General features: G+C 49.9%; 1 protein-coding gene across 2 annotated transcripts in view; it reads left to right on the top strand.

Annotated features, from left to right (window-relative positions):
- LOC140494765 (protein ABHD8-like) overlaps positions 1–26,075 on the top strand; it is a 32,439-nt gene extending 6,364 nt beyond the window's left edge. The window contains exons 2-5 of one of the 2 annotated variants that reach the window (XM_072594339.1): positions 10,639–11,400; positions 15,142–15,312; positions 21,011–21,227; positions 23,177–26,075. In XM_072594339.1, coding sequence (XP_072450440.1) covers positions 10,639–11,400; positions 15,142–15,312; positions 21,011–21,227; positions 23,177–23,341 — 1,315 coding nt within the window. In that variant the 3' untranslated portion in view covers positions 23,342–26,075. The remainder of the gene's footprint in view (positions 1–10,638; positions 11,401–15,141; positions 15,313–21,010; positions 21,228–23,176) is intronic. The other variant, XM_072594340.1, reaches the window with a different exon arrangement.
- The last annotated feature ends 908 nt before the right edge of the window (positions 26,076–26,983 follow it).

Genomic DNA, 26,983 nt, shown 5'->3' with positions numbered 1-26,983 from the left:
TTAGTCAAAACTCACACAACACCAGGTTATAGTCCAACAGGTTTATTTGGAAGCACTAGCTTTTGGAGCACCACTCCTTCATCAGATAGCTGTGGAGCAAGACCATAAGACACAGAATTTATAGCAAAAGGTTACAGTGTCATGCAACTGAAATGAAACATTGAACAAACCTAGATTGCTGTTAAGTCTTTTATCTTTTAGCATGGGTTGCAGGTTTCATTTCATTAATATGTATATCCCAGAATTTCTTTTAAGTGAACAACCCATTCTAAAAGATGAAAGACTTAACGGCAATCTAGGTTTGTTCAATGTATCAGAGCTGAAACTGTGTTGCTGGAAAAGCGCAGCAGGTCAGGCAGCATCCAAGGAGCAGGAGAATCGACGTTTCAGGCATAAGCCCTTCTTCAGGCTTATGCCCGAAACGTCGATTCTCTTGCTCCTTGGATGCTGCCTGATCTGCTGTGCTTTTCCAGCAACACATTTTCAGCTCTGATCTCCAGCATCTGCAGTCCTCACTTTCTCCTTGTTCAATGTATCACTTAAGTTGCATGACATTGTAATCTTTTGCTATAAATTCTGTGTCTTATGACCCTGCTGCACAGTTATCTGATGAAGAAGCAGCGCTCCGAAAGCTAGTGCTTCCAAATAAACCTGTTGGTCTATAACCTGGTGTTGTATGATTTTAAACTTTGTCCACCCCAGTCCAACACTGGCCCTTCCACATCATTTCCTGTATTAGTAACCTGGTCCTCACTGCAGCATGGCTTTGTGGGCTAAATACGTTTGGCCTGATCCTGAAATGAGCCTTGAGCATTTGTTTAGGTCAAGGAAAAAATGATGCTGGAGAGTCAGAGTCGAAATGTGTGTTGCTGGAAAAGCACAGCAGGTCAGGCAGCATCCAAGGAGCAGGAAAATCAATGTCTTCATCAGGAATGTGGAGGGAGAAGGGAGTTGAGAGATAAATAGGAGGGTGGGGGTGGGGCTCGGTGGGAAGGTGATAGGTGGATGCAGGTGGAGGGTAATTATGCTGTGAGGGTGGAGTGGATAGAAGGGAAGGAAGATGGACAGGTAGGACAGCTCAAGAGGGTGGTGCCGAGTTGGAGGATTGCATCTGGGATGAGATGGGGGAGGGGAGATTTGGAAACTAATGAAGTCGATGTTAATGCCGTGTAGTTGGAGGGTCCCAAGGCAGACGGTAAGGCGTGTTTAGGTCACCAGACATGATGACTGAAATTATTTCCATGAGTGGGAACTGGCTGATCTTTAACAGTATTCTCTGAGCAACCATGGTATCTGGATACAATCTGGGCTGATAATATTTACAGTACAGAAACAGGCCACTCAGCCCAGGTGCTGTTTTTGGTGCATATATTTTGAGTCTCTCCCATTTTGCTTTCTCTCACTTGATCAATTTTACTTTCCATTTGTTTCACTCTCATATATTTATCCAGCTTCTCCTCCTTCTATTCTATTTGCCTCAACTACACGTTGCAGCAGCAAGTTCAACTACATTACCACTCTCTGATGAATTCAGAATTCCTGATTGCATTTGTTTGTAACTCTCTTATTTGAATCTGACTTACATCTAGTCTGCCCCATTAGGTGGAAGCAACTTCTGTGTGTCTGCACTGTCCAATCCCTTCCAGAATATCATCAGGTATAGGAACAGAATTAGGCCATTCGGCCCAACGGTCTGCTCGTCCATTCAATCACGGCAGATATGTTCCTCAACCCCCTTCTCCTGCCTTCTCTGTGTAACCCTTGACCCCTTTACTAATCAAGAACCCATCTATCTCTGTCTTAAATGCACTTTAATGATTTTTCCTCCACAGCTCTCTGCAACAATGAGTTCCACAGATTCAACATCCTCCAGCTGCAGAAATTCCTCCATCTCTGTTGTAAAGGATTGTCCCTTCACTCTGAAGCTGTGCTCTCAGGTCCTAGTCTCTCCCACTAGTGGAAACATCTTCTCCACATCCACTCTATGCAGGTTTCTCAATATTCTGTAAGTTTTAATCAGAGCCTCTTTCATCCTTCTAAACTCCATCGAGTACAGATCCAGAGACCACAATTACTCCTCATATGACAAACCCTTCATCCCCAGGATCATTCGTGTGAACCTCCTCTGGACATCCTCCAACACCAGCACATCCTTCCTTAGATACAGGACCCAAAACTGCTCATAATAATCCAAATGCAGTCAGACCAGAGCTCCTGAAGAAAGGCTCATGCCTGAAACGTCGATTCTCCTGCTCCTTGGATGCTGCCTGACCTGCTGCACTTTTCCAGCAACACATTTTCAGCTCTGATCTCCAGCATCTGCAGTCCTCACTTTCTCCTAGAGCTTTATACAGCCTAGTAGTACATCCCTGCTCTTGTATTCTAACTTTCTCAAAATGCTTGCTAACATTGCATTTGCCTTCTTATCAGCTAACTGAACCTCTGTGTTAACCAGAGGAGAATCCTGAACTAAGATCCCTAAGATCCATTAAGCTTCAGATTTCTGAAATCTTTTCCCATTTAAAAAATAATCTACTTCTCTATTTTTCCAAAGTACATACCCTCGTGCTTTCTCACATTTACTCCATCTGCCACTTCTTTTCCCACTCTCCTAGCCTGTCCAAGCCCTTCTGCAACCTCTCTGCTTCCTCATCACTACCTGTCCCCTCCACCCATCATCTGCAAAGTTAGTAACAATGCTCTCAGTTTCTTCTACCAGATTGTCAATGTAAAACGCAAATAGTTGTGGTCCCAACATTGACCCCTGTGGAACTCCACTCATCACCAGCTGCCATTTTGAATAAGATCCCTCTGTCTTAACTGTCTGCCTTCTGTCAGTTAGGTAATCCTCTATCCATGACAGTACCTTGCCCCTAACACCATGGGCTTTTATCTTATTTAGCAGTCTCCTGCGTGGGACCTTGTCAAAGGCCTTCTGGGAATCCATATAGCTCGGGTCCACTGGCTGTCCTTTGTCTAACTTGCTTGTTATCTGTTCAAAGAATTCTACCAGATTTGTCAGGCCTGATTTCCTCTTGACGAAGCTGTGCTGACTCAGCCCTATTTTACCGTGCCCTTCCAAGTACACCGCAATCTCTTCCTGAATAATGGCCTCTGGAATCTTTCCAATGATTAAGGTTAGGTTAACTGGCCGAGAGGTTCCTGCCTTCTGTGTCCCTGCCTTTAGCAAGGTATTGCATTCCGCATTTTCCAGTCCTCTGGGGACCTTCTTTGACTCCGGTGATTCCCGAAAGATCACCCACATGGTCTCCACAATCTTCTTGGCCTCCTCCATTGCCACAACGAATCAAGCTGCAAATTGGAGGAACAACACCTCATCTTCTGCCTGAACAGACTACAGCCTGGAGGACTCAACGTTGAGTTCCCCAATTTCAAATAACGTCCCTCCCCATCCCCTCCCCCTCCCTTCCATTCCTCTCATCAACCCTTCCTTTCAGCTACCAACCGGATTCATTCCTCCTATCTAACAACCAGGTCCTAACCTCTACCTGTCTTCATCCATCCCCCCTTACCATCCTGCTATCCACACCCCCTTTATCTGCAGCTCCCCTTACGCCCACCCCCAGTCCTGAGGAAGGGTTATACCCGAAATATTAACTTCTCCACCTCCTGATGATGCCTGACTTGTTGTGTTCTTCTAGCCTCTGGCTCGTCTGCCTTGGATTCCAGCATCTGCAGTTTTTATTTGTCTCCACAATCTTTTTAGCTATCTCCTTCCAAACCCTGGGGTGTAGTCCATCCTGTCTGGGTGATTTATCCACCTGTTTATTTCCCCAGCACCTTCTGCTTAGTAATGGCCACTACACTCACACCTACTCGCTGACCCCTCTGATTGCCTTGCAGCTTGTCCCTCAGTTTTCTCGAAAACTATGTAACTCCTCCTCCTGTTGAACTTCACACCTGACACTAACAAACGAAAACAGAAGGTGCTATGTAAACTCAGCAGCTCTGGCAATGTCTGTTGGGGTGGAGAGGGAGAGGGAGCGAGAGAGAGGGAGAGGGAGAGCGGGAGAGTGTTTGGGTCCACTGATCCTAATAGCAGCTGGGAAAGGGCAGTATTTATGCTGATGGCAGAGGGCGGTGGGGGGTAAAGGAGTGAGCAGATTGGTGGAGACAGAACCCAAATGGAAAGAAAAGAGAGGATAGGCAGACAAAGGGATTGTTGATAGTAAGCCAGGAAAGAGAGGAAGTTAGTTGGGTGTTAATGGGGACTGTGAGTAGGTTTTTAAAGCTGGCTCACAGGATGTGGGCATCACTGGCTAGGCCAGCATTGACTGCCCATCACTAAAAGCCCAGAGGGCAGTTAAGAGTCAATCACATCGCTGTGGGTCTGGAGTCACATGTCAACCAAAGCAGGTAAAGATGGCAGCTTCCTTCCCTAAACGGGCATTAGTGAACAGGATGGGGTTTTCCCAACAATTGGCAGTTTCACAGCCATCATTTAATGCCAAGTTTTAAAATCCTCCCCTCCAAATGCAAATTCCACCAACTGCTGTCGCAGGATTCAAACCCAGATCCTCAGAACATTACCCAGGTCTCTGAATTAACAGTGCGGTGATAATGGCACTAGGCCATCACCTCCCGAGCTGAGCTGAGAACAACCCATTTTGTGACAGGACCTGGAGACATGTGGTTAGGTCATAGATGAGGAAGGAGGTCTTTATGCTGTGAAATTACTCAACTCAATGTTGAAGGTTATAAAGTGTCTATGCGGAAGATGAAGTGTTAGTTAGAACATAGAACATAGAAAAGTACAGCACAGAGCAGGCCCTTCAGCCCACGATGTTGTGCCAAAGATTATTCCTAATCTAAAATAAAATAACCTAACCTACGCACCCTGCTGTTTCTACACTGAGCCTCGTTGGAGCACTGTAACAAACCCAAGACAGAAACACATATGATACAAAAAACAGCAATCGCTGGAGAAACTCGGCAGGTCGGGCAGCATCTGTGGAGAAAAAGCAAAGTTAACCTCTCGGGTCCAGTGACCCTTCTTCAGAACTGAGTGTACCTGGGAAAAAGGGTGATATTTATGCTGAAGACAGGGGTTGGGGTGGGGGTGGGAAGGAGTGAGTGGATAGCTGGAGCCAGAGCCCAGAAAGAGAAAGAAGCTTAGGCAGTTAAAGGGATTGATGATCATAAGCTAAGGAGAAAGAAAAGTGGACAATTAGGACGATAAGTCGGTCAAATGGGTTGGCGGTGCATGACATGACAGGGCTGAGGGTGTCGGGGTGGGTAAAGGACAGAGAGGAAGATGTTCAGGTTTAAAAATGATTGAACTCCCAATTATTAACATCTGATACAAGTAACAGGAACTCACAGTTGGTTAATTTCAGAGTGAAATTAGCAAACTCTGGATGAGGTTATCCCTCTCTCCTGTCTGCCCTCTTGTGGGACTATAGAGCAAGTGCAGGGAAATGATTACATTCATGAAGCCTTTCCCAGTAGCTCACCTTGGAATTTCCCCTTCCTATGTGGTACAAGCCACACAGAGGCCAAGGATTGATTGGCACAATTGGGCTTTACCTGTGATGGAAGGGTTCACGTGTTTGGAAGGTATTGGTCTGAGGATCTTTGTGAATTTCTACAGTGCATTGTGTAGATAGTATACACTGCTGCTACAGAGCATCGGTGGAGGAGAGAGTGGATGTGGTGCTAATCAAGCAGCTGCTTTGTCCTGGATGGTGTCAAGCTTCTTGAGTGTTGTTGGGGCTGCACCCATCCAGGCAAGTGGGGAGTATTCCATCACACTCCTGACTTATGCCTTATAGATGTTGGATAGGTTTTGGAGATTAGTAGGTAAGTTACTTGCTGTGGTATTCCTAGTATCTGACTTGCTCTTGTAACCACTCTAATTATATGACCAGTCCAGCTCAATTTCTAGTCAATATTTTTATTGCAAAAATTACTTTATCCTTAAAATATCCTTATCTCCATTCACAGGTATTAAAGCAATTCCATACCAGCAAAACAAAATTGAGTATTTCTTACTTGTGCAGGAAACTCCACGTACATTGAGGCAATGAGAGGGTCTGATAACTGAACAGACCCTTCTTAAACTTTGGCAGAAAGACCTCAGACTGTGGTCTTTCCCCACTGCGCCTTGGCAGTAGCTGCCCCAAACTTTCGTGCAAGCTCTGGAAGACCAACAAGATTCGGGCAGAGCAAAGAGCATCTTTCACTGAATTGATGGTTCTCCAGGTGCACTTGATGTTTGTTTCTGTGTGTGGCCCAGGGAACAGGGCAGCACGGTGGCTCAGTGGTTAGCACTGCTGCCTCACAGCGCCAGGGATCCAGGTTCGATTCTAGCCTCGGGCAACAGTCTGTGTGGAGTTTGCACATTCTCCCCGTGTCTGTGTGGGTTTCCTCCGGGTGCTCCAGTTTCCTCTCACAGTCCAAAGATTATGCAGGTCAGGTGAATTGTCCATGCTAAATTGCCCACAGTGATCAGGGATGTGTAGTGTTGGGGCATCAGCTGGGGATAAATGGAAGGAAATGGGTCTGGGTGGGTTACTCTTTGGAGGGTTGGTGTGGACTTCTTCGGCCAAAGGGCCTGTTTCCACAGCGTAGGGATTCTGTGACTGTAGAGCACAGAGTCCCGTGTCATGGAGCTGCTTGGGATGAAATGTGACAAAAACCACTGCATTTCTCTCCTAACTTTCTTTGCAAAGGCACATTCTAGCAGCAGATGTGTGACAGTCTCTACCCCTCCACAGCCTCTTCGAGGGCAGTGTACAGAGAGTCCGGCTACACATGAAGGATCTGACGGGCATGCCCGTCTCACCACAAGCCGAGCAATGTCTTGGAGCTTGTTGGGATGTTCTGGCGATGAGGCATTCTGCTGAATGACTTTGACAGTCTGCTCAGGGAACCACGCAACAGGACCCACCCTCTCCTTTTCCCTCATGGTCTTGAGGATGCTACATGATGACCACCTCCTGATGGATTATGATCAAAAGTGTTTCTCTTTGCTAATTTCTCCATGAAGGACAGTTGATACGGAACAGTCCAACTACTTGGAGTGTCGCTTGGCACCAAGCTCAGTCCGCAACACTGGGGACAGGTGGAACCTCTCCTCCCATCTATGAGTTACTCCTTACTCCCCCGACCCTCTCTTCTCCATAAAAAAAAATGATATTTTCCTCACTACCATCAATTCTGAGGAAGGGTCACTGGACCTGAAACATTAACCTTGATTTTTGTCCACAGATGCTGCCAGATCTGCTGAGCTTTTCCAGTGATGTCGGGTTTTCTTTCTAGAATGGTTCTAGTCTACAGTGCCCCTGAATGTGCAACTGGGGAGGTACAGTGGAGGTCTGTGTTCTCACTCTCCCCTGATTACAGATGAGCAAAAGGAAGAAAGAAGATTCTCCTTTTATTGCTGAATGCCAGAGTTTGTGAGAAACGACAGGTGTAAATAATTGATAAGCACCTCTCAGTCCTGTAGTTGAGGTGAGAGATAAATGATGAATAAAAGAATTAAGTTGTCTGGGAGAAGGGTCATGTGAACGGGGATGGTACATCGTGATATTTGAATTTCCACATCTGAAAACCCAGCCTTTCTTTGCTGAATGACCCATGGGCGGCACGGTGGCACAGTGGTTAGCACTGCTGCCTCACAGCGCCAGCGATCCGGGTTCAATTCCCGCCTCAGGCGACTAACTGTGTGGAGTTTGCACATTCTCCCCGTGTCTGCGTGGGTTTCCTCCGGGTGCTCCGGTTTCCTCCCACAGTCACAAAGATGTGCAGGTCAGGTGAATTGGCCATGCTAAATTGCCTGTAGTGTTAGGTAAGGGGTAAATGTAGGGGTATGGGTGGGTTGCGCTTCGGCGGGGCGGTGTGGACTTGTTGGGCCGAAGGGCCTGTTTCCACACTGTAAGTAATCTAATCTAATCTAATATTAGTTAGGACTTAACCAACAGCCATTTGTAATCTCTGACAAGCATCAGTCTATAGACCCTCAACAAGAACAATGTGATAAAACATTCCTAAGCTGCTTCACAGGAGTGCTATGAGAATTAAATCCAGTACTGAACCATACAAGGGGAGATTAGAGCAGGTGACTTGGCCAAAGGGAAGCATCTGTAAGGAGGAGGAGAGAAAGGCTTAAGAAGAAGTTTAAGGAGGCAATTCCAGAGTTTCAGGATGATCCACTTTTATTAAGGACCACAGAAACTCATTATGCTTTAGCACCCCCGTCTGGCAATGAATGGTCAATCCTTAAACACTAAAGTCTGTATTCTTTAGGTTTAGCCCAAAGTCCCATCAAACCCACCTCATTCTCTGGTCGCTGAGGCTCAGTTAGTTTAGTCTTTCACTGCAGGAGCACAGAAGTTTGTAAACTGAAACCCAAAGGCAGTGTAGCACTGATGGTTCAGTGAGGGAGTGCTGCACTGTCAGAGGTGCCATCTCACAGATATGTTACTGAGCCCCTAATGGGCAATATTCCAAGTGTGCTGCCCAGTGTTTACCCCTCACCATCTAAAGCAGATGCTCTGGTCATCTATTTCATTTCTGTTTGTGGGAACTTGCGGTGCTCAAACTATTTGCCTCATTTCACTGCCGCAATATAGTGACTGCATTTTGAAAAGCGTTGGCTGAATTTGTGCATCTAGATAAGGCACTAAAGCTGGGCCCTGTGACTTAAAGGATGAGGAGATTTTTACAGAAGGTTAGAAAATTTTACAGAAAATTAGAAGGTTAAAAGAGGACTTGATCCAAGATTTTGTTTAAGAAAGGGGGAACAGTGTGGGATAACGGAGAAACAACTTCACCTGTATGGGGACATTTGGAGAATGAAATTAGGCAACTCTCGTTCACACTGAGAGTGGTCGAAATTTGGAATTTTCTGGAGATGCTGTCTGTCGCAAGATTAATTTTTATTTTTAAATTTGTGATTAATAGTTATTTCTGCACCAAAGGGACACGACAGAAGGTACATTTATTTATTTATATTCATTTGTAGGATATGCCCATCCCTAACTGCTCAATTAAGAGTCAACCACATTTTGGGAGGTCTATTGTGCTGTAGTGATAGTGTCTCCACCTCAGAGCGAGGAGGCCAGGGTTTGAGTCCCGTCTGCTCCAGAGGTGTGTAAGATGCATGAGAACACCACCGCCTGCAAGTTCCCCTCCAATCCCCTCACCATCCTGACTTGGAAATATTTTGCCATTCCTTCAGTGTCACTGGGTCAAAATCCTGGAATTCCCTCCCTAAGGGCATTGTGGGTCTACCTACAGCACATGGACTGCAGCGGTTCAAGAAGGCAGCTCACCCCCACCTTCTCAAGGGGCAACTAGGGATGGGCAATAAATATTGGCCCAGCCAGTGATGCCTACATCCCATGGGTGAATAACAGACTCTCCGGACAAGTTGATGAGATAATGTATACTGCACTGGTAGTGTCAATGAGATGAAAGCGCAGATGCTGGAGATCAGAGTCAAGGTCAGAGTGGTGCTTGAAAAGCACAGCAGGTCAGGCAGCATCTGAGGAGCAGGAAAATCGACATTTCGGGCAAAAGCCCTTTATCATTCCTGATTTTTCTGCTCCTTGATGCTGCCTGACCTGCTGTGCTTTTCCAGCACCAATGTAATCTTGCACTGGATCAGAAGTACTGGGTTCAAGTCCCACACACGTCAGATGTGAATTGTTACAGGTTCAAAGTTAGTTTAAAGGAGGAGGTCTAACCACATTGCTCTGGGTCTGGAATTACCTGTGGGCCAGACTGGCTAAGGACAGCAGATTTCCTTTCCTAAAAGGATATTAGTGAACCAGATTGGCTTTTACATCAATCAAGTATTACGTGGTCACAATTGGGCCGGCGATTGTTAAATTCCATATTTTTGTTGAATTCAAACTTCAACCCTTTGCTGTGGTGCATTTTGAGCCCATATCACCATAACATTACCTGGGCACCTGGGATTCCTAACCCAGTCACATTAACATTACGCCACTGCTCCCCCTCAACCATACAGAGTCAGGTTGCTATGATCTTAGATAGTATAAGAGACCTCAAAGATTTATCTGGTTCCCTCCCTTTTCCTGTAGAGTTGGAAACTGAATCACAAGAATGAGTGGATTGCCTTATGAGGGAAGGCTAGACACGCTAGGCCTGTACCCTCTGGGTTTAGAACAGTTAAAGGTATAAGATCCTGAGGAGGACTTGATCAGGACTTGGACGTGGAAAGGGTGTTTCCTGTTGCAGGACAACCGAGAGCTATGGGTCAGAGTTTAAAATGAAGGGGTTGTCCATTTCAGACAAAGTGGAGGAAACACTTTATTGACGCGGAAGTTTGTGAATCTTGGAATTCCTTTCCTCAAAAGGTAGCGGATGCAGAATCCTTAAATATTTTAAAGACAGAGACATTTCGATTCTTGATGACCAAGGGAATGAAAGATTATCGGGAATACGCAGGAATGTAGAATTGAGGTTAAAATCAGATCAGTCACGATCTTATTAAATGTCGGAACGGGCTCAAAGGGCCGAATGGCCTTCTCTTGATTATTGTTCATATGCTTGTGTTAATTGGTTCAATGGGATACACACGGGAGTGGTGGTGATAGGTCCGAAAAAGGGATGCTAACCTCTCTGTCTCCAATCTCTGTCTGTTCTCAGGTTCAACATGTTGACCAGTATAACCGATGGGATCATGTGCTGCATCACGGGCAGGGCGCTGAATGTGGTGGGAGCCATTGACAGTGTGGAGTCCAGCGACGGCTATGACTACATCGAGGTGAAGCCAGGCCGGATCCTGCGAGTCAAACACATCGTGCCAGGCCGGAGCCCGGCAGAGCAGGAAGAGGAGAGCGTGGTGGTGGAGGAGGGAGGCGAGGGAGAGGAGATGTCCGGTAAAGGGGTGGTGCACTGCAAGCGCAAGATCTCTGTCTACCGCAACGGCCAGGTGGTGATTGAGAACCTCGGCGATGTGATCCGCTCTGAGATCCTGCACTGCCAGAATGGCAACACCGAGCCTGGCAGCACAGTGGAGATCGAACTCTCCGATGCCAACGTCGCCTCACCCCAGGCCAACGGCGCCGTCCCAGAGCAGGGCACAGTGAAGCGGCGCAAGCGCAAGCCGAAGAAGACAGTGGTGATCGACTGCAAGAAGCGGATCACCAGCTGCAAGGGGAGCCACTCGGACGTGGCGCTGTTCTTCATCCACGGCGTCGGCGGCTCCCTGGACATTTGGAAGGAGCAGCTGGACTTCTTTGGCAAATTGGGATATGAGGTGGTGGCCCCAGACCTTGCTGGGCATGGCTCCAGCACCGCGCCAAAGATCGGAGCTGCCTACACTTTCTATGCCCTCGCTGAGGACATGAGGGCCATCTTTAGGCGCTATGGCAAGAAACGTAACATCCTGATTGGACACTCTTATGGGTAGGTTCACACTTGAGATGCCATCCTGTGGGTAAACACACCAACTGCTGTTGGCACTGAGCCCACAGGGTCAGTGAGAGGCCCCTTGAATGGAGGGTGTACTTCCTGGGTTGGCAGTGATTTCTGGAGTGGCAGAACTAACATATAAGAGGCAGCACAGTGGCTCAGTGGTTAGCACTGCTGCCTCACAGCGCCTGAGACCCGGGTTCAATTCCCGCCTCAGGCGACTGACTGTGTGGAGTTTGCACGTTCTCCCCGTGTCTGCGTGGGTTTCCTCCGGGTGCTCCGGTTTCCTCCCAATTTCCAAAGATGTGCAGGTCAGGTGAATTGGCCATGCTAAATTGTCCATAGTGTTAGGTGCATTAGTCAGAGGCAAATGGGAATGGATCTGGGTGGGTTACTCTTTGAAGGTCGGTATGGACTTGTTGGGCTGAAGGGCCTGTTTCCACACTGTAGGGAATCTAATCAAGTGATATCAAGGGACTGGATTGTTTTGTATTGTGTTCACTGGAGTTTTGAAGACTGAGGAGAGGGAGGGATCTCATAGAAATTCTGTCGGGAATTGACAGCGTAAACACAGGAAGGATGTTCCCGATGGTGGGGGAGTCAAGAACCAGGGGATCACCGTTTAAGAACAATGGGTAGGACTGAGGTGAGGAGAAATTTCTTCATCCATAGAGCGGGGAGCCTGTGAAATTCTCTGCTACAGAAAGCAGTTGAATATTTTGAAGAAGGGGTTAGGTACAGTTTGTAGGGCTAAAGGGATCAAAGGGTGTGGGGGAGAAAGCGGGACAGGGTGCTGTGTTGGAGGTTCAGCAATGAATGGCAGAGCATGATCGAAGGGCCGAATGACCTAATCCTGCTCCTACTTTAGATGTTTCTACATGCCCTGTACCTAATAGCTTCTCTTGGTACAGAACACTCTCCCTAGCCCACCATCCTTGTCATGTGAGAGGACAGGATACTGTGGGACTGCGATGCCTCCCAAAGTTGAGCATCAGTGTCCGGGCTCTCCCTCATCTCAAGGTGTTGTGGGACTGTAGAATGCTGGTGAAAATCTACCTCTCAGTGTCCGCACAGGAAAAGGACAGAGTGAAAGAAGAGGGAGTTGATGCATTCTTTTCCAAAGTGGTTTTGAGGCCTATTACAGGGACCCTCCATCTCTGTAACTTTTTTTTTATTTTGAATGATTTTTTTTTCACAAAATCAAATTTAAACCCAGATGAGAAACTAATTCAGGACTGCACAGGTGAAGGGATAGGTCAAAGAAGGATTCTGGGGTCAGGTGAGACCGAAGGGCTGTTGAGGGTTGTGTGGGGTGGTGGTAGAGCTGAGAAACGTGTGGGATTTTGCTGTTTGGATGTCATGGGATAGATTCACTAAAATAGGAGATTGTGTAACTGTGGGCAGCACGGTGGCTCAGTGGTTTGCACTGGTGCCTCACAGCGCCAGGGACCCAGGTTTGATTCTACCCTCAGGCAACTATCTGTGTGGAGTTTGCACATTCTCCCAGTGTCTGCGTGGGTTTCCTCCCACAGTCCAGGGATGTGCAGGTTCGGTGGATTGGGTTGGGTTGGGTTAGGAGGAGGTGGGTTTGGGTGGGATTCTCTTCAGTGGGTCAATGTGGACTGGATGGGCTGAATGGCCTGTTCCTACACTGGAGGGATTCTTTGATTCTATGGAGCCAGATGTCGATTGGTGTGATTTCTCTAACACCTTTCATAGTCTCAGAGTGCCCCAAAACACTTTGCAGTGAGTAAGGTGAGTCTGATGTGGATGAACTGTTATAGGAAATGTGGCTGCCAATTTGAGCACAGCAAGATCCCACAAACAGCAATGTGACAATGACTGGATAATCTGTTGTAGTGGTGCTGACTGAGGGACTATCCCAGGACATGGGGGAGGACTCCCAGCAGTATGGGATCATTTATATTCACCTGAGCTGTTCCACTTTGGCATTGGATCTGAAAAAGCAGCTCCTGTGACAGAGCAGCACTTGCTCAGTTCATCACGGAGGTCTGAGTCTCGAGATCCCTGGATTGGGAGTGAATCCACTTGGATCTAGAAGCACAAATGCTGCCCACTGACACAGTTAGAGGTAAAAAGGGCCCGAGGCTGTTTATGTCTCTGCCGTCTCAGAGGGCTGTGGGGAAAATCACACTGTGGAGGACATCCTCACTCCTTCTCCCTTTTTTCTCTTGTGCTCTTATGAGAGACAGGCATCGCTGGCTGGCCCCAGCATTAATCACCCGTCCCTAGTTGCCCCTTGAGAAGGTAGAGTTGAGCTGCCTTTTTGAACCGCTACAGTCCATGTGCTGTAGGGACCCCACAATGCTCTTAGGGAGGGAGTTCCCTTGGGCAGATCCTACCGTGTGCTTCCCATGCTTTCCTGAGGTATATCCCATTAGCCCCCCCCCCAGGCAAACCCCACAGACCAACCCACCCCCACCTCCACTCCACTCCCTTGGGGTAAATCCCACCATTTCACCCTCCACCCACTGCTCCCTTGGGCTAAATGCCACTGCCTCTTCTCCCCCAACTCCCCTAGGGTAAATACTGGATTAGTGGTGCTGGAAGAGCACAGCAGTTCAGGCAGCATCCAACAATCAGTGAAATCAACGTTTCGGGCAAAAGCCCTTCATCAGGAATAAAGGCAGTGAGCCTGAAGCGTGGAGAGATAAGCTAGAGGAGGGTGGGGGTGGGGAGAGAGTAGCATAGAGTACAATGGGTGAGTGGGGGAGGAGATGAAGGTGATAGGTCAAGGAGGAGAGGGTGGAGTGGATAGGTGGAAAAGGAGATAGGCAGGTCGGACAAGTCAAGGAGACAGTAACTGAGCTGGAAGTTTGAAACTAGGATGAGGTGGGGGAAGGGGAAATGAGGAAGCTGTTGAAGTCCACATTGATGCCCTGGGGTTGAAGTGTTCCAAGGCGGAAGATGAGGCGTTCTTCCTCCAGGCGTCTGGTGGTGAGGGAGCGGCGGTGAAGGAGGCCCAGGACCTCCATGTCCTCGGCAGAGTGGGAGGGGGAGTTGAAATGTTGGGCCACGGGGCGGTTTGGTTGATTGGTGCGGGTGTCTCGGAGATGTTCCCTAAAGCGCTCTGCTAGGAGGCGCCCAGTCTCCCCAATGTAGAGGAGACCACATCGGGAGCAATGGATACAATAAATGATATTGGTGGATGTGCAGGTGAAAAATCCCACTGTGCCACCCCACACCCCTTGGGGCAAATCCCACTGTTCCCCCCACTTCTACTCCCATGGGGCACATCCCACTGTTCCCCCCCACCCCCTTCTGCTCCCATGGGACAAATCCCACTCTGTAACCCTCCCTTCCTAAGGCTCTTCCCATCCTGTACCCCCTCTGCCCCAGAGATCCCACGTGAGGCCTCCCCCCCCCCCAGGGAAAATCCCATTGCACAGGGCTCTCCCTCTCCCTGGGGCAGTTCACACTGTGTGCCACATCCCTGTGCCGTATTCTGCAAAAGGTCACATGGGCGCTACTCTCCAGTATTCTAAGGTCACCCGTGCCCTGGTTCAGATACCCCCTCCACTGGTGCCAGGATTGGGGGTGGGGCACCGTGGTCACCCTTGTTCCTCTTACCCTAGGGCAGGTTCTGGTCCGTATGGAGTGATAACTGGAGTAATGTTGCTGGCCTGTGTAAGGAAGGCTGGGATGAGAGGGAGCTTCGAGGCTGGAAGGGGTGAGGGTGTGCCCGGCATCTTACTGGGAATCTCTCTTCCTCAGGGTCTCATTCTGCACGTTTCTGGCTCACGAGTATCCAGATCAAGTACACAAGGTGGTGATGATCAATGGAGGAGGTCCGACTGCACTGGAACCCAGTTTGTGCTCCATCTTCAACCTGCCCACCTGTGTCCTACACTGCCTCTCGCCCTGTCTCGCGTGGAGCTTCCTCAAGTAAGGACAACCAGTGACCGTTTTGGGGCGGTACTGACGGAACTGGCCACTGTGGTGGGTTAGATTCCAACCTTTAACCTCTGGGACTCAGCTTTCCGTCTCTTATGGGAGACTCCTCTGTTTGGATGGTCACCACTTCCCAAATAAAAGCAAAATCCTGCAGATGCTAGAAATCTGAAACAAACGCCAAGAATGCTGGAGCCACTTGGCAAGTCTGTGCTGAGAGAAACACAGATGGCATTTCCTTTTGGTATGACTCTTACAGAGGAGCAGAAGTAGGCCATTCGGCCCTTCGAGCCGACTGCACGACAATCACGGCTGATCATCCAACTCAATCGCCTTTTCCTGGTTTTCCCCCATATCCTTTGATCCCTGTAGATTCAACTGCATTATCCATTCATTTCTTGAAATCAGATAATGTTTTGGGCTAGACCGTTTTCTGTGGTCGTGAATTCCACAGGCTCGCCACTCTCTGGGTGGAGATATTTCATAGAAGCACAGATTCCCTACAGTGTGGAAACAGGCCCTTCGGCCCAAAAGTCCACACCGACCCTCTGAAGAGTAACCCATCCAGACCCATCCCCCTCCCCTGTATTTACCCCTGACTAATGCACCTAACACTACCTGTAACCTGAACACTATGGGCAATTGAGCATGGCCAATTCACCTGACCTACACATCTTTGGATTGTGGGAGGAAACCAGAGCACCTGGAGGAAACCCACGCAGATACAGGGAGAATATGCAGACTCCACACAAACAGTCGCCTGGGGCTGGAATTGAACCTGGGTCCCTGGCGCTGTGAGGCAGCAGTGCTAACCACTGAGCCAGCATGCTGCCCCCCAATTCTTCACATCTCAGTCCTAAATGATCTATCCGTGACCCCGTGGTTCTGGTCTACCCAACATCTGGAACATCCTTCCAGCATCTCCTCTGTCTAGCCCTGTTAGACTCTTCAGAATTCATACTTGATCCATAACATTAACTCTATTTCTCTCTTGACAGATGCTGCCAGACCTGCTGAGTTTCTCCAGCATTCTCTGGGGGGGTTTCCAACCCTGCTGCAACTCTTTTTTTTTCACTTCCAAATGACATTCCATCCAATAACCCAGTCAAATAACATAAAATATTGAAAGCAAATCTAATAATAAGAACTACCATGATTTTTCTGACCGATTTCTCCCAGCTGTGCAGTTGACCCTGGTGGCTGTGGAGGGCAGTGTGAACTGAGTTTACACAGCACTCGGTTCCAGGACTTTAGTAACAGCAGAAAACCTAATGAAGTCTGGCAGTAACTGGCCAACTGGCTTGGAAAGGCACAGTTTGTTCTGGAAGGTGAAAGTAAACTGTCATAAGGGACATGCACCTGGAGATTAAGCTGGGATTGATTCTTTTGATCAAGGATATCCTGCAAAAAATGAACACAGTGACTCCAAGGCAAATAAAAAGCCCAGTTTCTATTCCTCACCTGTTTTATTGTTCCCATCATGTTTGCAATTGGGTACTATCATTGTTTTTTGGGCAAAGGAGGCACCTTCTATATAAAGTGGATGTTGGCTGCGGATCAGTTCAGGTTTAGTTGGGATATCTGCAGTAATGTTGTCATGATGTTTGGTCACATTTTGCATGGAAAATTGCAACATCATCATTTCCCATTTACAGGGGAACCTTGATTATCCAAACGCGATGGGCGTGCACTATTTCGTTCAGACAATCAATTATTCGGTCAATCGATTAAATGCCTTTCCTCTGGGGCTCGGAGTTTTTAAGGTCTCCTCCCTGTTTAGGAGACTGCAGCAGCACAGCGCGTGAGCCCCACTGCCCCCCGCCCCTAACCCTGTCCCCCCGTCCCCCGACACTGGACCCTCCCGTCCCTCAATACCCGGCCCCCCGTCCCGCAACACCAGCGCCCCGTCCCCCAACACCAGCGCCCCGTCCCCCAACACCAGCCCACGTCCCCCAACACCATCCCCCCGCCCCCCAACACCAGCCCCCCCGTCCCCCAACAACGCCTCCCGACCCAACACCAGCCCCCATCCCCCAACACCAGCCCCCCGTCCCCCAACACCGCCTCCCAACGCAACACCATCCCCCCGTCCCCCAACACCATCCCCCCGTCCCCCAACACCATCCCCCCCGTCCCCCAACACCATCCCCTGTCCCCTAACAACATTCCCCCATTCCCCCGTCCCCAACACCTGCCCCCGTCCCCCAACAGCACCCCCCCCAACACCGTCCCCCCGTTCCCCAACACCAGTCCCCAGCACACCAACACCATTCCCCAGCCCCCAACAACATCCCCCAGCCCCCCAACAACATCCCCCGGCCCCCCAACAACATCCCCCGGTCCCCCAAAAACATCCCCCGGTCCCCCAACACCATCCCCCGGCCCCCCAACAACATCCCCCGGTCCCCCAACACCATCCCCCGGCCCTCCAACACCATCCCCGGCCCCCAACACCAGGCTCCACCTTCCAACACCGGCCCCCGTCCCCCAACACCCGCCCCCAACACCGGCCCCGTCCCCCAACACCGGCCCCGTCCCCCAACACCCACCCCCCCGTCCCCCAACACCAGCCCCCCCCATTCAACCCTGGCCCCCCGTCCCCCAACACCAGCCCCCCAAACCCCAACAACGTCCCCCAACACCAGGCCCCTGTCCCGCAACATCAGCCCCTACCCCCCAGCACCATCCCCCTGCCCCCCAACACCATCCCCCCGCCCCCCAACACCATCCCCCTGTCCCCAACACTATCCCCCCTGTCCCCCAACACCGCCCCCCGCCCCCGTCCAACACCAGTCTCTGTCTCCCAACACCATCCCCCAACACCATTCCCCCACCCCCCCAACACCAGGCCCCGGCCCCCAACACCAGGCCCCGGCCCCCAACACCACCCCCACCCCCCCCAACACCATCCCCCACCCCCCCGACCCCAACACCATCCCCCCGTCCCCCAACAGCATCCTCCAGTCCGCCAACATCATCCCCCAACACCAGTCCCCGTCCCCCAGCACCAGTCCCCGTCCCCCAACACCATCCCCCACCCCCCCACACCATTCCCCAGCCCCCCAACACCATCCCCCCATCCCCCAACAGCATCCTCCAGTCCGCCAACATCATCCCCCAACACTAGCCCCCGTCCCCCAACACCAGCCCCCCGCAACCCAACACCAGGCCCAGTCCCCCACCACCAGGCCCCGGCCCCCAACACCATCCCCCTGTCCCCCAACAGCCTCCTCCAGTCCGCCAACACCAGCCCCCGTCCCCCAACACCAGCCCCCCGCAACCCAACACCATCCCCCAACAACAGCCCCCCGCGCCCCAACACCATCCCCCCTGCCCCCAACACCATCCCCCGTTGCCCAACACCAATCCCCAGCCCCCCAAAACCATCCCTCTGTCCACCAACACCATCGCCCCATCCCCCAACACCATCCCCCCGTTCCCCCATACCATCCCCCCGTCCCCCAACACCATCCCCCCCCCCAAACACCAGCCCCCCCGTCCCCCAATACCAGCCCCCAGCCCACCAACACCATCCCCCAGCCCCCCAACACCAGTCCCCATCCCCCAACACCAGTCCCCATCCCCCAACACCATCCCCCGCCCCCCAATACCAGCCCCCATCCCCAACACTGCCTCCCATCCCCCAACCCTCAACACCGCCCCGTCCCCCAACACCAGCCCCCGTTCCCCAACACTAGCCCACGTCCCCCAACACCGCCCCCAACACCAGCCCTTCCCCATCCCCCAACACCGGCTCCCCGTCCCCCAACACCGGCCCCCGTGCTCCCAACACCCGCCCCCCCTGTCCTCCAACACCGCCCCCGTCCCCCAACACCCGCCCCGTCCCCCAACACCCGCCCCCTCGTCCCCCGCTCCCCGTCCCCCAACACCGGCCCCCCCGCCCCCCAACACAGCTCCCATCCCCCAACACCGCCCCTGCACCCTGCCTCCCAACACCACCCCAATCCCCCAACACCTACCCCCCACCCCCCGTCCCCCAACTCTTGCCCCCGTCCCCAACACCCGCCCCCCCGTCCCCCAACACCAGCCCCCCACCCCCCCGTCCCTCAACACATTCCCCCGTCCCCCAATGCTGTCCCCCCGTTCCAACACCAGCCCCCCATCCCCAACGCCCGCACCCCGTCCCCAACGCCTGCACCCCTGTCCCCCAACACCCGCACCCCTGTCCCCCAACGCCCGCACTCCCCGTCCCCCAACGCCAGCCCCTATCCCCCAATGCCAACCCCCGTCCCCCAACACCATCCCACCATCCCCAATACCCACCCCCCCTCCCCCAACGCTGTCACCCCATCCCCGCGTCCCCAACACCCACCCCCTATCCCCCAACGCCCTTACCCCCATCCCCCAACGCCAGCACCCCGACCCCCATCCCTCAACACCATTCCCCCCTGTCTCCCAACGCCGTCCCCCCATCCCCCAACACCCGCACCCCCATCCCCCAACACCTGCACCCCCCATCCCCTAATGCCAGCCCCCATCCCCCAACGCCGTCCCCCCGCCCCCAACACCAGCCCCCTGTCCCCAACACCAGCCCCCTGTCCCCCAACACCATACCCCCATCCCCAACACCCGCCTGTGTCCCCCAACGCCGTCTCCCAATCCCCCAACACCAGCCCCTGGCCCCAACATCAGCCCTCCGCCCCCCCACCCCCCCGAGTCCCCAACACCATCCACCCCGTGCCCAACACCATCCCCCCCGTCCCCCAATGTCGGCACCCCTGTCCCCCAACGCCCACCCCCGTTCCCAACGCCAGCCCCCCCGTCCCCCAACGCCGTCTCCCAACGTCAGACCGCCCACCCCCAACACCCGCATCCCCATCCCTCAACGCCCGCACTGCCCGAGCACCAATGCCCACACCCCCCGTCCCCCAATGCCCACCCCCCATCCCCCAACACCGTCCCCCCGTCCCCCAACACCAGACCCCCCCGTCCGCAACGCCCGCATCCCCGTCCCCCAACGCCCGCACTGCCCGAGCCCCAATGGCCACACCCCCCCATCCCCCAACACCTGCCCCCGCCCCCGAACACCAGCCCCCCGTCCCCCAACACTGCCACCTCGTCCCCCAACAGCATCCCCCCATCCTCCAACACCGGCCCCCCGCGCCCTCAACACCAACCCCGCCGTCCCCCAACACCGCCATTTGCCCCCAGTCCCGTGCAACACCGAAATTAGGCCATTCGGCCCATCGAGTCTGCTTCACTGTTCGATCGTGGCTGATCGGTTTTTCAACCCCATTTTCCCGCTTTCTCCCCGTAACCTTTGATCCTCATGTGTTAACCTAATCCACATTATTTGCCTCAACTGTTCCTTGTAAAAATCTCACCATTCTCTGGATAGAGAAATTTTTCCTGAGCTCCTGATTGGATTGATTGGCTTATATTTACAATAATTATATTCAAGTGACTATCTTATATGTATCGTCGCTAGTTCTGGTCTCTCTCACAAGTGGAAACTTCTCTGCAGCTATCTTATCAATCCCTTCATAAACTCGAAGATCTCTATCTGGCCACTCTGCAACATTTAGAGAAAAGAACCCCCGCTAGTCTAGTCTCTCTTGGAAATCTCTGATCTGATTGTTGGCCTTGTAACATGTGGGGCTATGGGAAATCTGCTCGTGCTGTTTATTAATTGATGTGCGTTTTCTCTGCTTTGTTTCTGACATCTCTTTAGAGCGGCATTTGCCCGACAGGGGGCGAAAGAGAAACAGTTGTTGAAGGAGGGGAATGCTTTTAAGGTGACCTCCTTCGTGTTGCAGGCGATGATGAGTGGCCAGTACTGGCCCGAGGGTGATGAGGTCTACCACGCTGAACTGACGGTGCCTGTTCTGCTAGTGCATGGAATGCATGACAAGTTTGTCCCTGTGGATGAAGACCAGCGAATGGCTGAGGTAACAAATTCTCTGGTTTTACACTTGCTCAGAATCAACCATGAGTGTGTCCACTCCTGTCCAAACCCTCATTTATGCGCTTAGGTCTCAGCTTGATGATTCTATCATAACTATATAAGGTCTAGGAGCAGGATGAGGCCATTCAGCCCCTTGAGCCTGCTCTGCCAATTAATACAACCACAGTTGATCATATCTCCCCCTCAACTCCAATTTCCTGCCTGCTCCCCATAACCCTTCATTCCTGTTACTGATCAAAATCTTCCTAACTCCTTCAGTGTACCAGTGTCCACCGCACTCTTGCGGTAGTGAATCCACCCATTATCCTAAAACTATACCTTCTTGTTCTAGATTGCTCCACAAGCTCTTCACGTCCCTACTTTGTCAGTCCCCTTCCTCAATTACTTCTTCTTCTCATTTTTCTAAACACCATAGAGAATAGGCCTAACCTGCACAATCTCTCTCAATAAGTCAAACCCCTTATCTCCGGAATGAAGACCCTCATCTTCTACCCTCCACCCTCTTGCTTTCATTCAAAGCTGTGTATCCAGTTTCACACTGTATCCTGCTTGACCATCACACCCTTGCTCACTGACCCACGTTAGCTTCCAGTCCAGTGACACATTCTCCTGCATCTTTAAACCTCTCCCTGATTTCACCTTCTGCCTGTAACCTCCTGAGATCTCTGCAGTCCCTCGACCCTGCCTCTTGTTCATCCCACCATGTCCATTGTTGGCGACCAGAACTGAAATCTCTAAAATTGCCTCCCGAAACCCTGCCATCCCTGCAGCTACCCTCATTGGTCAAGCCTGTGGTCACTAGCCCAATCGGCTCCTGCTTCAGTCCGTGCCAAATCTTCACTGCTGTATGTTAATTGGGACATTTTGTGATTGAGTCAAAGGTGCTATATAAATGCAAGTTGTCTTGCCTAATTGAATGGCAGAATAGACTTGAAGGGTTGAGTGGTCCAATGTAGTTTTGTGTCTGCACAACCCCAGAGGCTAAATCAATGCACACACACTGCAGGAAGATCCCAGGATGAATCCAGGGATCCTGTTAAGGGAGCTGGTATTGTAGAGGTGGGATATTACAGATCCCTCTGGTGCTCCAGGGTCTGAGTGTTAGATGTGTCAGGGATTCTACTCCTGCTGGAACGTACCTGGGGCTAGGAGGGATGTGAGCTGAGTAACAGGAGACCGGTCCTTATGTTGGTGTTAAAACATAATTCAAACACCTCCCTTTGCTCACGGATTACAGCCGGCCATGTAACACACCCACTGAGGAGGGGAGCAAGTAACAGAAACTGGGAGAGAGAGGGGCACAGTGGCTGCAATGTGACTCAGTTACTTGGAACAATACTCCAAAGAACAAGACAAATGCTTCAGATCCATGGGCTCCAATTCACCCATGGCAGTAGAGTTTAAATCCAACTGCAATGAACTTCGAGTTGAAAACTCAACTCCACAATGGCGACCATGAGACTACCATTAATGAATAAAATGCATACATACAATAATTAATGTCTTTTAGGGAAGGAAATCTGCCATCCTCACCTAGGCTGGCCGACATGTGACTCCAAACCCACAGCAACGCAGTTGACCATTACTAATTGAGTCACATTGCTGAAGCTATTTCAGAAGGCTCAAACAGTTTGTGGGCAATAAGAGATGGCCTTGCTAGCAACACCCATGTCCTAGGAAAGAATAACCTGGGAACAGAGATGTGCAGGTTAGGTGGATTGGCCATGGGGAGTCCGGGGTTATGGGGATAAGATAGGGAGCTGGGTTTGGGTGGGATGCTGTTCGGAGAGAGTCGGTGCAGACTGGATGGGCTGAATGGCCTCTGGAATGTGGAGATTCTGTGATTCTGCAAGGGCTGCTGGTTGGAAAGGAGGGTGCACCTGTTTAATAGCGATGTTCAGTTGACTAACCACCCATTCTTTTACCAATCAGATCTTGCTGATTGCGTTCCTGAAGGTCATCGATGAGGGGAGTCATATGGTTATGATGGAGTGCCCGGAAATTGTGAACACATTACTGCATGAGTTCCTGCTTTGGGAACCAGAGATTACTGCGACTGAACAAGTAGAGGCCAAACAGACAACAGAAAATAAATAAAGCAGCACAGACAGTATAATGATTTATCTTCGAACTTTGGGAAAAGTGCCGATTGAGGGAAGCTGTCCGAGATCCTAAATGGTTTGAGGCTGTGTTACTGCAGCCATTTGAGGTGATCAAGAAGATTTAACTTGCGTCTGGGCCTTACCTGGGTTTCCACATGACAACACAGAGAGTGAAAATCTGTACAATGTATATTTCGATTAACGGCAGCTAAATGTGGTGGTTTTATCATCAGTTGTGTATTTTTTTTAACGAAACAAATCACCACATGATCTGAAAACAGCATTAACAGAAAGAGCAAAGGATTCAGATGGTGTATTGTGGGAAGTAGAAGTTACCAAGTCTTAAGGATTGTTTTGAGGTCTCTGAGAATTGACAGTTGACAGCAAAGAGCCATCCAAAGGTGTAAGGAAGAATCAGGTTATTTTGCAGTTGGCCGTCTGAGGCGAGGATAGGCAGATTGGGTGACCAGTGCTGGGAGGAGGCAGTGATGACATATCCTTGCTAACCAGAGATTCCAAAGATAGAGCACCACAATCCAGGCTAAGGTCAAGCTCCTCAGACTGTTCAATGGCCACATTATTAATTCATAAGATGTGTAGCTGCAATTGGTGCACACGTCCACATTTGTAAGTGGCTGCTCCTCTATTTGCAATTTGAAGAGGGGGAATGGAAGCAGGAAGAATGAGGACATTGTGGGCATTGCCAGGTGATTATTCATGCTACACTTGGGGTGGCAGGGTCACATTTTAACACGTTTTATTGAGATTACACGTGTTCTTTGTTGTACAATGCTTTCTGAAGTCTTCGACTAGCTTTGCTCTGGATTTCTACTGGTCTGGCTACCCGGTTTGCTGTAGAATTGGGTGATACTTCAATCCCTCATCCTAACTGTCCAAGAATCTGTTTCTTCTGGAAACAGAGACTGATTGAATCCTGAGCATTAATAGACTTGTGCCACAAGACAATCCTTGTAACATGTTATTGTGCATTTTACACTGGTAAATGCAATGCACTGTTATATAATATACAGAATGTTAGTTATTTACAGTATAAATTCAGTGAGTATTATGTAACATGGACTGTTATTTATATTATACAGAGATAATAATATGGAATATATTGGTCCCCAAAGGTTCCACATCATACATTGTTTTATAAAAAAGATGGATTTACAGGAGGAATTCTGAGAGCTATTGATACTAGAGGTTTAGTAATTTTTAACAATCTTTACTTAGCCCTTGATTAGTTTCCAGCCTGTAACTTACTCATGGATACCTGTTGTTCCATAGATAAGCCAGCACATTCCTGCAATCAGGTCAACTTGTATCAACATATTTTTAGTCAGCCCATTTGGACACATGATAACACACCTCCAAACAACTGGGAGTTGAACCCAGTCTTTCAGGTACTAAGATAGAGACAGTACCACCAAACCACAACTCACTCCTGGCTAGATAATTTCCTAATCAAGCAAGTACTTTCACACATCTCTGAAGCAAGTGGGACTTGAATCCAAACCTCTTGGCTCACAGATAGAGTCAGAGACGCATGGCATGGAAACAGACTCTTTGATCTAACTCATCCATGTTGACCAGATATGCTAATCTAATTTAGTCCCATTTGCCAGCACTTGGCCCACATCCCTCTAAACCCTTCCTATTCCTATACCCATCCACGTGCCTTTTAAATGCTGTAATTGTACCAGCCTCCACCACTTCCTCTGGCAGCTCATTCCATACACGCACCACCCTTTGTGTGAAAATGCTACCCCTTAGGTCCCTTCTAAACCTTATCCCTCTCACCTTAAACCTATGCCCTCTGGTTTTGAACTCCCCTACCCTAGGGAAAAGACCTTGGGTACTCACTCTATCCATTCCCTTCATGATGCACCACAAGTACTCACTTCACTCCTAATTATCCTTTATTCTACAATATAGAACCTTTTAACTAGATATCAGCCAGTATCTCTCACTGAGTCATTTATGCTGTGCTTTATTGTGAGGGAAATTGAAAGCAAGAATAGGGAGCTCATGTTTTAGTTATGCAGGCCACTGATGAGACTGCAACTGGAGTACCGTGTATTATACTTACAGTAGGATGTAAATACACTGGAAGCAGAGAAGGTTTCCTCCAATAATATCCGGAATAAGCCTATATCCTCTGCAGTCTAGAAAGCCAAAAGTGACTTAATTTGAAATATATAAGATCCTAAGGGATCTATAACCAGACGGTCAGAGTTTAAAAATAAGGGGTTGCCTATTTAAGTCAGGAAATATTTTTTCTCTCAGAGGTTTGAGAGCCTTTGGAATTCCTTTCCTCAAAGGGAAATGGATGCAGAATCTTTAAATATATTTTAAGGCAGAGGTAGGCAGATAGATTCTCGATGACCAAGCGGGTGAAAGATTATTGGGGTGGGGGGGCTGGGAATACGCAGGAATGTAGAGTTGAAGTTAAAATCAGATCAGCCATGATCTTATTGAATGAGGGAGCAGCCTCGCAGGGCTGAGTGGCCTACTCTTCCTCTGTGTTTGTTTATTCATATCCTAAATATTAACTTCAACAACTCTTCAATTAGATTCCAATCTGTTGTGGTTCTGTTCGCTGAGCTGGAAATTTGTGTTGCAGACGTTTTGTCCCCTGTCTAGGTGACATCCTCAGTGCTTGGGAGCCTCCAGTGAAGCGCTTCTGTGATTTATCATTATAAATGCCTGAGGAAACATCACAGAAGCGCTTCACAGGAGGCTCCCAAGCACTGAGGATGTCACCTAGACAGGGGACAAAACGTCTGTAACACAAATTCCCAGCTGGGCGAACAGAACCACAACAACGAGCACCCGAGCTACAAATCTTCTCACAAACTTAGATTCCAATCTGTAACTTACTCCCATGTATTTGCTATGTAAACATCAAATCTCTCTCAGTGATAAACTCTAGCCTACAACTAATTCCTAAGTATTTGTTACTCTGTATTAAATTAACCTGAATTCCAGACAATGTGTTACTTCTGGGTATCTGCTGTTTACATATTTGCTTGAAGTTTTATGGTGGGTCAATGTTCAGAATTGAGGGTCCCACTTGTAAAGCACATGGTGGTGGGCAGCAATGACTTTACTTTGGGAAAAATGTTATTTTTAACAATTAATCTCAATTGGTGATGACAACACTACCTTGCATTGAACAGCTTAATATGTAAACGGGTATGAAATCAAAGTAGGAGGGGATATTCACGAAAGCAGAGGTGTAACAAAAGGTCACTCCTCAATGTGAGAGAGTTTGAAATCCAGCCAAAAAGCTGGTTATGATTTGGATTTTGGGGTGGCATTGCTACCTCACAGCACGAGGGACCTGGGTTCGATTCCACTGTGGCGAGTTTGGACATTCTCCCTGTGTCTGCATGAGTGCTCCAGTTTCCTCCCACAGTCCAAAGATGTGCAGTTTAGGTGGATTGGCTATGGGAAATTGCCCCATAGTGTCCAGGGATATGCAGACTAGGTGGATTAGGTATGGGAAATGCAGGGATGGGGTGGGTCTGTTTTGGAGGGTTGGAATAGACTGACTGACCTGCTTCCACACTGTAGAAATTCTATAAATTAAGCGTTATGTTAATTTCTTGGGTTAACAGCTTGTTTCTAGAAT

The sequence above is a fragment of the Chiloscyllium punctatum genome, chromosome 24 (genome assembly GCF_047496795.1).
Source record: "Chiloscyllium punctatum isolate Juve2018m chromosome 24, sChiPun1.3, whole genome shotgun sequence".
Classification (NCBI taxonomy): Eukaryota; Metazoa; Chordata; class Chondrichthyes; order Orectolobiformes; family Hemiscylliidae; genus Chiloscyllium; species Chiloscyllium punctatum.
This window is presented reverse-complemented; position numbering and strand designations above follow the sequence as displayed.